Source organism: Hibiscus syriacus, unplaced genomic scaffold (genome assembly GCF_006381635.1).
Source record: "Hibiscus syriacus cultivar Baekdansim isolate YM2019G1 unplaced genomic scaffold, ASM638163v2 tig00111837_pilon, whole genome shotgun sequence".
In the NCBI taxonomy this organism is placed as follows: Eukaryota; Viridiplantae; Streptophyta; class Magnoliopsida; order Malvales; family Malvaceae; genus Hibiscus; species Hibiscus syriacus.
The window spans coordinates 11,935,691-11,948,694 of NW_024063194.1; the positions used below are offsets into that span (position 1 = coordinate 11,935,691).

Here is a 13,004-nt window from a genome sequence, read left to right on the forward strand (position 1 = left end):
GTTCACATCTTATATTATACATTATATAAGTTCATTTACTTAGTTTATTTCTTTATGTTATGCATGTAGGCACATTCGGCCAATACTTGGGAGTTACATTGGAGCTAAATGGAGTATGCAACAGCAAGGATACTTACATGGGAACGATTAAGAGAGCATAAGGATCAAATTGGTGAGAAGTTGTCTAGAGGCCGTGAGCTCATAGATGGATTGAGCTGAAGATTTGAGCTACAAGATGACCTCATTTCAGCTGGGGAGCTGCACCATCATCATCACCACTTAGGACGCTTAAATATGTCCTAAGTCAAAATTTGTGAAATCATACTTTTCGCGAATAGTTGCCAACTCAAGAGGTACCTTTTCACACAAAGCTGCCATAATATTCACCATGCTACAAGTCACCTATGACCAACTCACCTTTAGCTCATTCACACCATAAGTAGCTCAAACATGAAGGAACACCCTTCTCAAACATTGTGACCTTTCATGAATGATGCTGCCAATGAAGATGCCTTTACATCCAAGAGCATGCTGATGAAGACATTGTAATCATTGGAGGTTTAAATCACCAAGGAACATGATATAAAAGCTCCATGTCTATTCGGCCACACACATGCCATGTACATGAGAGTTTTTGGCGCCAACATAAGGAGACACAACACCATTCGGCCAAGGGAGATGTTCCCTCATCATTGCCGAATCATCAAGCCCATTCATGAAGGGTTAACAGAACCATCACAAGCCAAAGGATTTAATTATTCATTTGAAGCTTATGTATCTTCCTAAAGTCATGTATCTAGCCGAACATTATGTAACCATTCGGCCAAGCCATCTCATTTCCTATAAATAGAGTGTTTGCCTTCATTGTACTCATCTCATATAAAAAATTACTCTTGTGAGTTATTTCTCTTCAAAGTTCTTTGTGAACTTTATCGATTAAACAAGTATAGTTTCTATACTTGTGGCGTCATTCATTCCATCCTGATTCCAAATTCCTAGATTGATATCTAGTGGGTTGAAGACACTATCACCACCCTCGAGCAAGTTTGTGAAGACCGAGATTGCTTCATAGCATAGTTTCCTCTTTGGCGTGTTTGAGATGCAACATCATCACCATAGCCATTTCATCATCATCCATCATCAACATCCTTCATCAAGACCATCATCAATTCCATAATTCCGCAGCCATCTCTAACCTTTCTTTATTTCTATTCATTTTTTATCTTTATTATTTCACTTATTCTTCCTTTATTATCATATTCCTTTTCTTATCTTTGTTGCAACCAAGCTTATAATTCAAGGGCATCAGTACTTGTTAATCTTAGATCGGGACACAATAAGGTTATCTACTCTCTTCCACCCAAAGCGTGTAGATCAGCCTTACATAGGGAAGCATCTGAAAAGATGAAGTTTAGAGAAAATAAGCACCTAATCGAACCAACCGCAGATTTACGAACACCATAAACCATGTCTGCACTAGTAACAAATGACTTGAATGCAGAATTCTACACTTAATTTCTGTTTAGGGAAACTGAATATCATATTCTATAGTTTTAACAACTTGTGCAAGAAATTCCAAAATAATGCACGGATGCATACAAGATGCACAAACATGCCATAAGAAACTCATTTATAACCCTAGTGAGGAAGCAGTGGAAAATCAATATGTACGAATCTTAATGCTGTCTCGGTAACATGGGCTTAAGCTACACAATTGTATCCCAGGTTTGTTTCTTGCTTCGTATCTCTCACTCTAACTAAAGCCAATACATACATTGATGCCACCCTACATGATAGCATACACATACACCAGGTCTAGCAGCAACACTAATAAGCATGCAATATTGTCCCATCCCATTGGATTAAATATAACATTCGATAGATATGCATGACCTTAACAATTCCAGTCCCACCTCTGCTTTGTCAAGAGACAGAAATAAATGCTCAGAAAAACAATTATTTTTAGATCTGTTAGACAAATATATGTCTCAAACTAAATATGATAATATGGGGTTGCTTAAAATGATTAAATCTTCCTTCGTCATCATTCTCAGTTGCTTATATCATCCATGGTCAAACAATATGTAAAGCACTGATGAAACATACTCTCACCCATCACTATCGAGTAGTATTTCATATATAATCCTATAATGGGAAATTAGAATGTTTCCTGTTTATGTAAGGAACTATAAGAGAAATTTGAATACCTCGGACATTATAACCCATGGAATTGCTCCAATTCCCAGTGAGAAGGCAAATCTACTTGACAGAAGTAGAGTAATATAGTCATTTATGTACATATATATTACATTCATACACAAACCCCACTACGAGTGAGAAATCTTACCACAAGGCCAACCAGTGAAAGTACTCCCATTATGTTATATAAGTCAGAATCTTCAGCAACAATTTCTGGTATCAGTGAAGAGAATAAGAGAAGAAGGTATCAAGAAGCAGTAGTAAAATAATTAAGAAAGAATTTATCAAGTGGGATTGCTAAATTATTGATGGTGGCATTTTAAAAAAATGGAAGATAAATTAGAATAAATGGACCTAACATCACCAACCTCAACAAAAATGCAACTACACAATGAGCAGACTCAGAGTCATTCCAGATGAGGATACCAGCAAAATCATTTATGATAATTGATCTTATCATTTCTATCTTAACCATAGCTCAGTAGCAAATATAGAATGAAAGGTAGTTCAAACACACCATAAGAAGAACCCTGCGGCCAGTTCTGTTCACCAACCATGTAGTCACACCAGTCGCAACAACCCACACATAATAACACCTATTAGATCGATCAGAATAGAACTTCCCAATAATATGATCTCCTGCATGACAAAATAGAAGTGCCTACTTACCTGAATGGCCCCAAGCCCAAATGTAGCAACATTACTAGATGAAACCCCTAAACAATTTTATTGCACTGTCAAATTAGTGAATCATAAGGAATAATAAATGAAACCAGAACTGTTGCAATCTTAAAATAAGAACCTTGAGATGAAATTGGGGATTCATATTTTGTTAATTTTGTACAATCACTGGTTAACAAGTGCCCCTCATATTCTTAAGATTAAACAATATCAACAAGATGTATAAAGAGAACATTAGCAAATGTCCAACAGACAGCAAACGCATTCTTTCCTGCTGAATTTGGCACATCCACTACATACATTTTGAATGATTGTCTTGCCAAATTTGAATTTGATAATGCATGCTATCCAAAATGAGGTAATGAGGTTCATGCAAGGCAAAGTTTCCACTTATAAGAGAATTTATTTATTCTCCATCTAAAGATTCAATTAATATAAAATCATCGTTAAACATCAAAGAAATGTTGTTCTAACTAGCACTTTCAAAGATATTACTGGCATAGAATAAAACACCATTGATACCACTTAGTTATTGAAGAACCAGTAATCAACATTTTTTAGGGCAAAGGAAAGAAATACTATAAATGAAATAAAAAAATGTATAAAAAACAAAGAATATACTGTTAAAGGATACTAATATCTTTTGCGCTTGAGATCTGTAAAACGAATTGTTGCTCTCTTGCTTGATGATGCCACAGATCTCTGCAGAGATGCCCATTAAAGCTTAACTTTGTAAGGATAATAGAAAAAGATGCCCTTAAGACACAACCTCATGCTCAACACCTAAAGCTTTTGTGTACCAACTTAGTTTTGTATTCAATCCACAATGTATGCCTTAGTTGAAACTAGAAGAGAGATTGCAGTGATTCAGATCAAAACCTTAATTTCATTGACTTCAACAGAAATATCTGTATCAAAGCTGTGCAAAACTTGCAGAGAGGATTCAAAATCTTCCATCATTCCCATTTTTGCCTGGACACAACCCTGTCACAAAAACATAATAAACAAAACTATATAAGAAAAGCGGAAAAGAAAAAAAGTTATAAAAGGTCCACAGAAATGATTGCAAGTACATGTTTCTTACCAGACGTCGAGGAGACTCTGGTATGAAAAATAGGCCAGGTATCAATATTGTACATGGTAATATTCATATAAAGAAAGAGCACCGAAGTCTGTTAGCGATAACTGTACATTCAATAACAAATTTGAGTGATTATTGATAAACAATGACCATAGATTATCTTCAATAGAAGCATAGATGCATACGAAAATAATGCCATGGCTACATTATCACGAGACACAAGAGTATCTTTAACCCTACTAGCCATCTATTAAATACAAAACACTATATTTTCATTGGGAAGAGATTATCACAAAAATATTAATTTTCTAGAAAAAAAATCTCAGTTAAATTCAACTAGTACTCACATGCATGCAGCCATGCACAATATGACATCATTACATTTTTTGAGTTTGTTCAAGTAATAAAAATGTTTGGACATTTTCTCCCCAACATCAGTCGGTGATTCTCTTCAGGAAAGAGGGGCTAAGTGAACAAAATTCAACACACTTGTCTACTGCAAGTACTCTCCAATTTGTAAACAGTCCCAAGTCCCAACAGATACGTCAGCATTATTCCAAAAGTAACCGATAGCTATCCAATAAAAGAGTTTACTTTACTAATCAGTTTGATAGAAGTAAATATGGGATACCAAAATGGATGCTAATGTAGAACAAACCTGATTCACAGATCCAAGGCTTCCTCTCATGTTTAGGGGTGCTATCTCAGCTATATATGCAGGCACCTAAACATAATTATAATCATGGTGGAGATAATACCGACACCAAACCCTTCTAACAACCTTCCCATAAATAAAAATCAATAATCCTACAAATGCCCAATGCTTAGAAAGTTAGCAACAAGCTTTGCAAATGAGGCACAATGAGAAGTACAAAGTACCAAAATCCACTGAGTTGGCAAATGATGGCCAGCCATCCTATAATGTTAGGAATAGCAGCAATCATTAACGACTGCAGATTTAACACAACAAATGTAACATTAAATTGTTAAACTGGAAAAAATATTCATATTTGATCCAATACAGTGTAAATACGTATAAATTTGGAAGATTAAGGAATTAAATTTATAATTACTCAGCTCTAAGCTCAAAGTAAACATTAAACAAAGGTAAATAAGAGAAATTACGAAGGAATAAGTTACCCATTTCGGCCAATATTCAGCAATCTGACCACTGGCTATTGCCCCAACCATTGCTCCCACATTTGACAAGGAACCAAAAATTTGAAAACTGCCCCAAAAATAAGAACAAACAAGGACTGATTTAGTGAAAAAGCAAAACAGAAAAAAAACAATTTAATTTAAAATGAAAATTGGGTGATCCCAATTCATACCTCTGAAATCGTATGAGTAAGATGACTGATAATTTGAGCTTGAGTAGGAGAAGAGTATCCACACTATATAGCCAAATTTAAAAGAAAAAGAATAATAATTATAGCTGAAAATGAAATTAGAAAAAGGGCAAAGACCAAAGATGAGATTGAGACGAGGGGTGGGAAATTATTATACGGTGAAGCCAAATTGGATAGGGCCCAAGGCGACGATTAGGACAGAGGACAACGGAAATTGATCCATCGCGAAGGACTTGGGCAGAAGATCCATTAAACTGGACTGCCTGGAACTCATCCGATACCAACTTCCGGTATGCAAAAGGGCTTCTTGAGATCCCGGCATTCTTCATTGTCTTCCCGAAAACTCATCGCCAATTCACTTCAAAATAAAAGGGTCAGAAATTCAATGAAAAGCTCTGAATTTTGTTATAATAGCATGGACGAGAAAAATTAAGATGACGATGGTGACGGTGATAAGACGTTTAATATATCAACATTTTGAATTTGGCGGGGGGGGGGGGGGACAACACGTGGGCCGATATGGCCTTTTTATGTATATGTTGATCGGGGCTTATCCATTCGTTTTGGGCAAATATCCATGCTTTTCGTTACTTCGACAATCGAGCTTTTTTTTCCTCTGGGTTTGCCCGAATGGATTTGTGTTCTTTAGGGTAAAATGCAGTTTTGGTGCTTGGACCATATTTTTTTATGAGGTAAAAATTCTCAATTTAGTACTTATGGTTTTCATTTTTTATTAACAATCCATGATTTTCACTATATTAGGCTGATGTGTACCTTCTTTTATGGATAAAAGAGTTGCCCATACGATTGCAAAGGAGTAGGGATGTGAAGTTAGGTAATCATTCACGTTTCAATCAGATCAATTGAATACATGTTGTATCAAGTCAATTTAATAGTTTGACTCAGATCAAGTCGAGTCTAGGTCAAATAAGTTTGGATCATTTTCAGGTTGATTTGACATCATTTTTAGTTTGGATTCAGGTCGGGTTAATTTCAGTTCGGATCAATGTCAGTTCAGGTCAAAACCTCTCATGTCCAAAGTAGTTAATACCAGGTTAATTCAGGTTCAGATGGACTTCAGTCAGATGTCGTTCAGATCGGTCACATCATTGACAAATTAACTTCAGGTCAGGTCATTTTTGGATTTTTTTTACCTTTTATGAACATCGAATTGTAATTTGTAATTGTATATGATTTAGAGTAAATTACAAAAAAATATAAATAATTATGGATCAATTTCGCTAAAAATATAATTTTAAGGATTAAATTGAACAAACATGAAATTACAAGCAAAAATTTAAATAAATTAAACATCACACATGGACGAGGGATCAAATCAAAATAATTATAAAATGTGAAGTTGAAATTAATATAAAAATGGACTAAATTGCATTCATTTTAAAGGTTAGTGAACAAAAGTTTATAGGGTTTGGAGATTATGATATAATTTATAGAATTTGAAATGAAAGTTATTATGTGATTTATAGGGTTTGGAGTAAATTAAAATAAGTATGGGACAATTTCATATACAATAATTTTAAGGCTAAATGAACAAATATGAAATTATAAATTAAATTTTAAATAAATTAAACAACATTGAGAGATCAAATCGAAATAATTATAAATGTGAAGAAAAATTGTAAAATGGACTAAATTACATTCATTTCAAAAGTTGAGGAAAAATTAAAAATAATCATAATATATATAGTATATAATAATATAATATGTATGATGAATGTTATAATAATATGATATATATTATACTTGTAATATATATATATATATTGAATGTTATGATAATATAATGCATGTATATTGATCGCTTGTGAATGTATATGCTAAGCCAAGCTAATCTATGCAAGTATACACAATCGATGCAAGTAATATAGTAGTGAGTATCGTCTCCACAGGGATTGTATTAGAAATATCTTTTCACCATAACTAGAACTAATGCCACAAATTAATCCTACTAAGTATTAAAGCTAAGAACTAATATTAAGGAGCTAAGAATAATGATTCAATGATTTCAGACAAGTGTGGTCGAGACAAAGAAAATATGCAGACATATAAACAAATCAAAACAAGTATTGGATTAAATATAATGCAAACAACCTCACATATTCAGACGTGTCATAGAGTACTGATGCTAAATCATTGTCTCGACAACAATTATTTTAAGCCCATAATGAATTATTATGACTCACTAAACTGCCCAACAGGATTACTAGGTATTCTTAAACGGTTGCTATGGCAATACCTCTCGGTGTTAACTATAGACGTTGTCTTAACCTAATCTAGCCTTTATCCCTTTTAGTCGTTTGAAACTCACTCCTTATCTCTAAATTAGACAAGTTAGAACTTCACCATCCCGGATTCATTCCTTTGCTCACGTTGATCTCTCTTAATTCTCTCGAATTCAAGAATCACTTTCTAGAAAAAAGGCTATCTCTCGATGCTCTTACAATGTCTAGACATGTTTTACCGAAACCCCAGGCAATCTCTCGATGCTCTTACAGTGTTAAGGAAAAATATTTAAACTATGAGCAAAACAATCATAAGCAAACATAATTCATCATTCATAAACATAAAATATTGTTCAGCAAAACAAAGTTTAACACCAAGTAAAGCATTCATGGTGTTATCAAAGATCATCCAAGATTAAACCGTTTAATATAACCCAAATAAAATAAGAGTTTAAGAACAAAGGAAGAACGACTCCCAAAACATGGGGCTCTGTCGCGACAATCCTGATCAGCACCACGCCTGCCTTGGTGATCACCCTCTCTCGAGGCTTGATCACTGCTTTGCTATCGTCTGGCTATGGAGGACACCAAGGAAGACTGGGGGGTAGACGGAGGGAAAGCACTGCAGTTGCTTGCTCACGCCTAAGGTAAAGCTCTTCTTTCTTCTTCCTTGCCCTTTTCTTTTTGCGGCTACGACTGGTAATTATAAGGAGAATCTCTTAGGGCTTTGCATGCTTTTGGAGTTTTCTTAATTAGCCGTTATTAATTTCCCAAACTTAAAAAGGAAAGACAGTTGGTTGTTGTCAGGATATTCAAGGCTTGCTTGCACGTGAAGCAGATCATGCAGCTGGCATGTGACATAGGCATTTTCGCCACATTTGCTTCAGACTTCTTTAGATAAATCTTGCCTCGGCGAGATAAATCTACTCCTCACGTTCTCATATCTCTTGGCCTTTGTAACTTTTCATTGTCACGACTAAAATGTTCTTCCTCTGTATAATTCCTACACAAACACAACTCAAACAACCCTTCTCCTCAGCAGCATCAGTTAAGCCAAATAAATATTGCTTAGGCAAAACTTATCCACCACAACCTATATGTAACTAAATGGAACTAAAAATGCAGTGCATACTTTGTTTAGACGAGCAATAACTTAAGTGAAAAGACTAGAATTAATAAATATATATTTATATTTATGCATTCATTATAAGTATATACTTACATAAGTATACATATAAGTATACATTATACTTATAAGTATATATTCTATGTACTATATAAACTATAAAGTATATAAACTATAAAGTGTGTGTATATATATATATATAGTATAAATTAATAAAAAATAAAAAGTATAAAGTATATATAATATAATATATATATATATATATATATATATATATATATATATATATATATATATTGTCATGGGGCTAGACTTCTGCTAGCTGATTCGTGCGACACTTAAACGGTTTCTAATTTAAAAGAGAGCCTAAGTGAGCTTTCACTACGTCCTTGTGAGTCTCGTGCTCACCAAGCGACATACTAACCCTCTAGGGTTACACCAATGCTACGAAAACTAAATACCAATGGGGTTAATCCAAGCCACCAAGGTTGAACAACTCTAGGAAGCACAAGCACTGTCGAAACTCTCTAAGTCACAAAGACTTAACCCACTTTGGAACTCTAAAAGAACTATGGGAAAGTAAATCACTCTCGAGACTACTCGGTCTTCACGATCGGCAACACAAGCCACAAAAACTTAAGCACTAAGAGAAAGCAAGCCAACAAGCTTAAGTAACAAAGCCATAAAGGCTAGAAAACTATAAACAAAGGCTACAAGGGAATAAAGAATAATTCAAGAGTAAATGTTTGAGTTTTATTACTCTCTCAAGAGAATATTTCTTATGGATGATTACAAATAAGAGGAGGAGATCTCTATTTATAGTTGAAGCCCTCAAAAACCAATGGTCTATATCAAAGTACATCAACGGCTTACATTGAATCCAATCCTATCAAAACTTTATCTTAAGAAATTTGAATTCAAACAACATTATCTCTTTAATTAAGTATTTATCTACTTAAATTAAAAGATAACTTTATCCATTGTGGAATCTTCCAAAGAGCATACCAAGTCTAATAGTTTTGGGCAAGCCCAATACACCGCATAACTCTTCTACAAAAATCCGTGCACATGTCTCAGTCCAAATCCACGAGCCTTGACAAATTTGCCCCCATCGAACATGTATTAACCTCGTCGCTTCTCCTAAGCACCCTTGGAAATGATCTTTCCCCGACTCGTAAGCATTCTCCAAAAACTGGCCAAAGTAAGCTTGGCCTATGACAATCCCAAATCTGTGTATATAGAACCCCCTTTTCTGAGTAATAGTTACAAAGTCTTAAACCCTGAAGTGCGGTATGTGACAATCTCCACCATTGACCTATCAATGCCCTCGTTGCTAGGCAAGAACACTAGGTCTTAGAATTCCTTGGACAAATTTTCAACAAAACACCTCTACTCGTTCACGCCCTGGTTTATATCGTTATCACTCAACACAACGTAACCCTCCATTGTATACATGTAACACCCCCAACCCGTACCTGACCCATATACGAATTAGAGGTGTCACATTGACTTTTCAAAAATGTTTACTCTTACCAGATAGTTGAAAATTCAAATTCACAATTCAAGAAAATTTAATAATTTACATTAATTACAATCATATGATTTTACAAAATGATCAGAGCATATCTTATTCAAATCTTTAATTACATGCCAACTACCTTTACTAAAACAAAATACTTATAATTACATTCTTTTCTGATATGATCTTTGGAAAAGAGATGCTGACCTGACTTGCTTATCTTTGCTCTCTAATCTTCTCAGAACCTACGTGTGAAACATTTATACGCTAAGTCAATGACTTAGTGAGGCATATAAAACACATAATGGAAACTTAAATATACAATAATACAAAACATTTCAAACAATAATATCATGCAAAAACATATAACCTTTTATATAACAAATACATGCATGCACATATATCATCATTAACATTCCTATCATTATCATATTTTATTATAATTAATCTATTTTATCATATAATCTTGTACTTAACATTATACACCTCATATAATACAGTTCACAAACCAACACATATAACATCACATACACCTTTATTTATATTATATCTTTTAATAGCCCATGTACACTTTTGAGAACTTAAGGTATGTGGTACATTGAGGTTGTGCACAAATGTTGTCACCACAACTCGTATAATTTGCACTGTGTGCCATATAAAAAGTTCCGAAAGACCGCGTAGAAATGTCCTGAAGGACCACATATATGTCCCGAAGGACCGCGTAGAACCATGACTCTTGGCATGCCAATTATACCCCTAGGTCTCATGACACATTCTATGGGCTTTACTATTTATATCATTTATTCTCTTATTTCACATAGTCAAGCAATCACATAGATCTTGTCTCATAACATATATCACGTATACATGTAATCACATAGCTCGTAGTCATATAGCTTATATCATTTCTCATGTAGTAACATAAATCAATGTTCTTTAGTTTATCTCACTTTTCCATTTAATCACATACATCATTTATATCAATTTATATAGGTTTCCACACAGACATATATTCACATAGCTTATATCACATGTTCCTATTGCTCATGTATAACAATGCACTTAACATATAAACATATGCATATAATCATGTACACAAAGTCATCATATCACTAATACACTTGCATTCAAGAAATCATGAAATCAAACATCTGAAATAGACTCATTGCAAGTCTTATTTCCATAAAACACTATATGTCTAATAGCATGCACTCACTTTGGCTTCACCACTCAAAGCAGCACTTATAACTCTTATTTCGCTGACTCGTCCAGAAATTGACTTCGTTCAATGTCTACAAAAGAATAATCGAATATAAATATAGTTCAAATAAGTTGAAAGAAGCTTTTAATTTAGCATTTCAGGCTCAATAGTATCGGTACTCCCAATACAGTACCGATACTACTCTTCTATGGTATCGATACCCCCATTCGGTACCGATACCATTTTGATATTCTGGAATTTTAACTTGATAATGGTATCGATACTAGACCCTTGATATCGATACCCCTAGTATCGATACTACATCCTTCGATATCGACACTTCTTGAAGATTTAATCCACTTTTACCTTATGGTACCGATACTGTTCATCCAGTATCGATATCCAGACCAAATTTTCACATATTTTGCCTTGAAGTATCAGTATTGTTATCCAGTACCGATACCCCGTGCCCAAAATACACTCCGTAAACCCAAAAATTTACCAAAACTTATAAAACTCCATACCTTGAACTTATATTATAGTTCAAACTCAACTATACTAACTCAAACCATCTTATATCACTTTAACACATCTAGACATCCAATATCTTATTAGAACACTTGAAACAAAAAATCTGACCAGTTATTCAACTTTGTTATTCATCCTATTTAACCTTTTTAATCTCTTATTCTAACTGATGACAAGTCAAATGTGACTTCTAAATTCATTTATAAACTCTATTTCAACAATTCAATTAAAAACTCTTTATATTCAATCTTTCATAACTTATTCATGCTTGGGTTTAAAGCAACCTTAAGTTTTCCTTAAGTTTTCCTAACACTTCAGGAATCAAAACCATTCCTAAATTGAATGAAATAACCAACTAGAAAAGAATCTTACCTTAAATATAGAACTCACGTTGAGAGGAAGAAGAATGATGAAGAATACTCTGGATATCTTTCCTTATTCACACGTGTATATAATACACCACAATTGAATTTAAAATTCATTTCCTTACTAAATGACTATTTTTCCTTTTAAATTTCCAAACTTTACTACTAAATCTAACACCAACATACTCCAATTAAGTCCCTAAAATTTTAAATTTACCAAAATTGATCACAAAGTTTTAAAAACTTACATTTTAGTCACTAACCCGATTTTTGGGATATTACAATTCTTCCCCTTAAGAAAATTCTTCCTTGAATTTTCACTGCACAAATAAATGAGAATATTGTCCACACATATCTTCTAATATTCTCATGTTGCTTCCTCATGTTTACTTTAAATAGGCTTTCCTTTCCACTCCTTCAATTTTACATCTATATTTGATCTTTAGAAATCCATATAATATCTCTTATCATGTAGACAGTAACCCCCAATCCTTACCACTCGAGATCATGAGTCATTTGCTTTCTTTCGTCCTTCTCTAATTGTTTTGCAACATAAACCAAACATATACTCTTATACATTCCTTATCTAAATTACGATATACATAAACATTTCATATAACCTTACGTACTTATCCAAGGAATATTCACCTCTTTATCATTAAGGGTGCTAACTTAATCTATTTCCTCGTAAAAATCCAAATTTAGTCTCCAA

The 13,004-nt window shown here is 33.8% G+C and overlaps 1 protein-coding gene and 1 long non-coding RNA gene across 2 annotated transcripts; both read right to left on the minus strand.

Annotated features, from left to right (window-relative positions):
* Window positions 1-3,505: 3,505 nt before the first annotated feature.
* Window positions 3,506-4,027, minus strand: LOC120171857 (sugar transporter ERD6-like 4; the record flags this gene model as incomplete). Its single annotated transcript, XM_039179487.1, has 3 exons — window positions 3,506-3,582; window positions 3,760-3,852; window positions 3,965-4,027. Coding segments are annotated over 3 exons (225 nt in total), but the record flags the coding sequence as incomplete, so codon positions are not given.
* Window positions 4,028-4,458: 431 nt separating this feature from the next.
* LOC120171858 lies at window positions 4,459-5,708 on the minus strand. The gene is made up of 3 exons (XR_005520903.1): window positions 5,293-5,708; window positions 4,620-5,189; window positions 4,459-4,534 (listed from the first exon to the last, which is right to left on the minus strand). It is a non-coding gene; the product is annotated as an uncharacterized LOC120171858 (long non-coding RNA).
* Window positions 5,709-13,004: the final 7,296 nt, after the last annotated feature.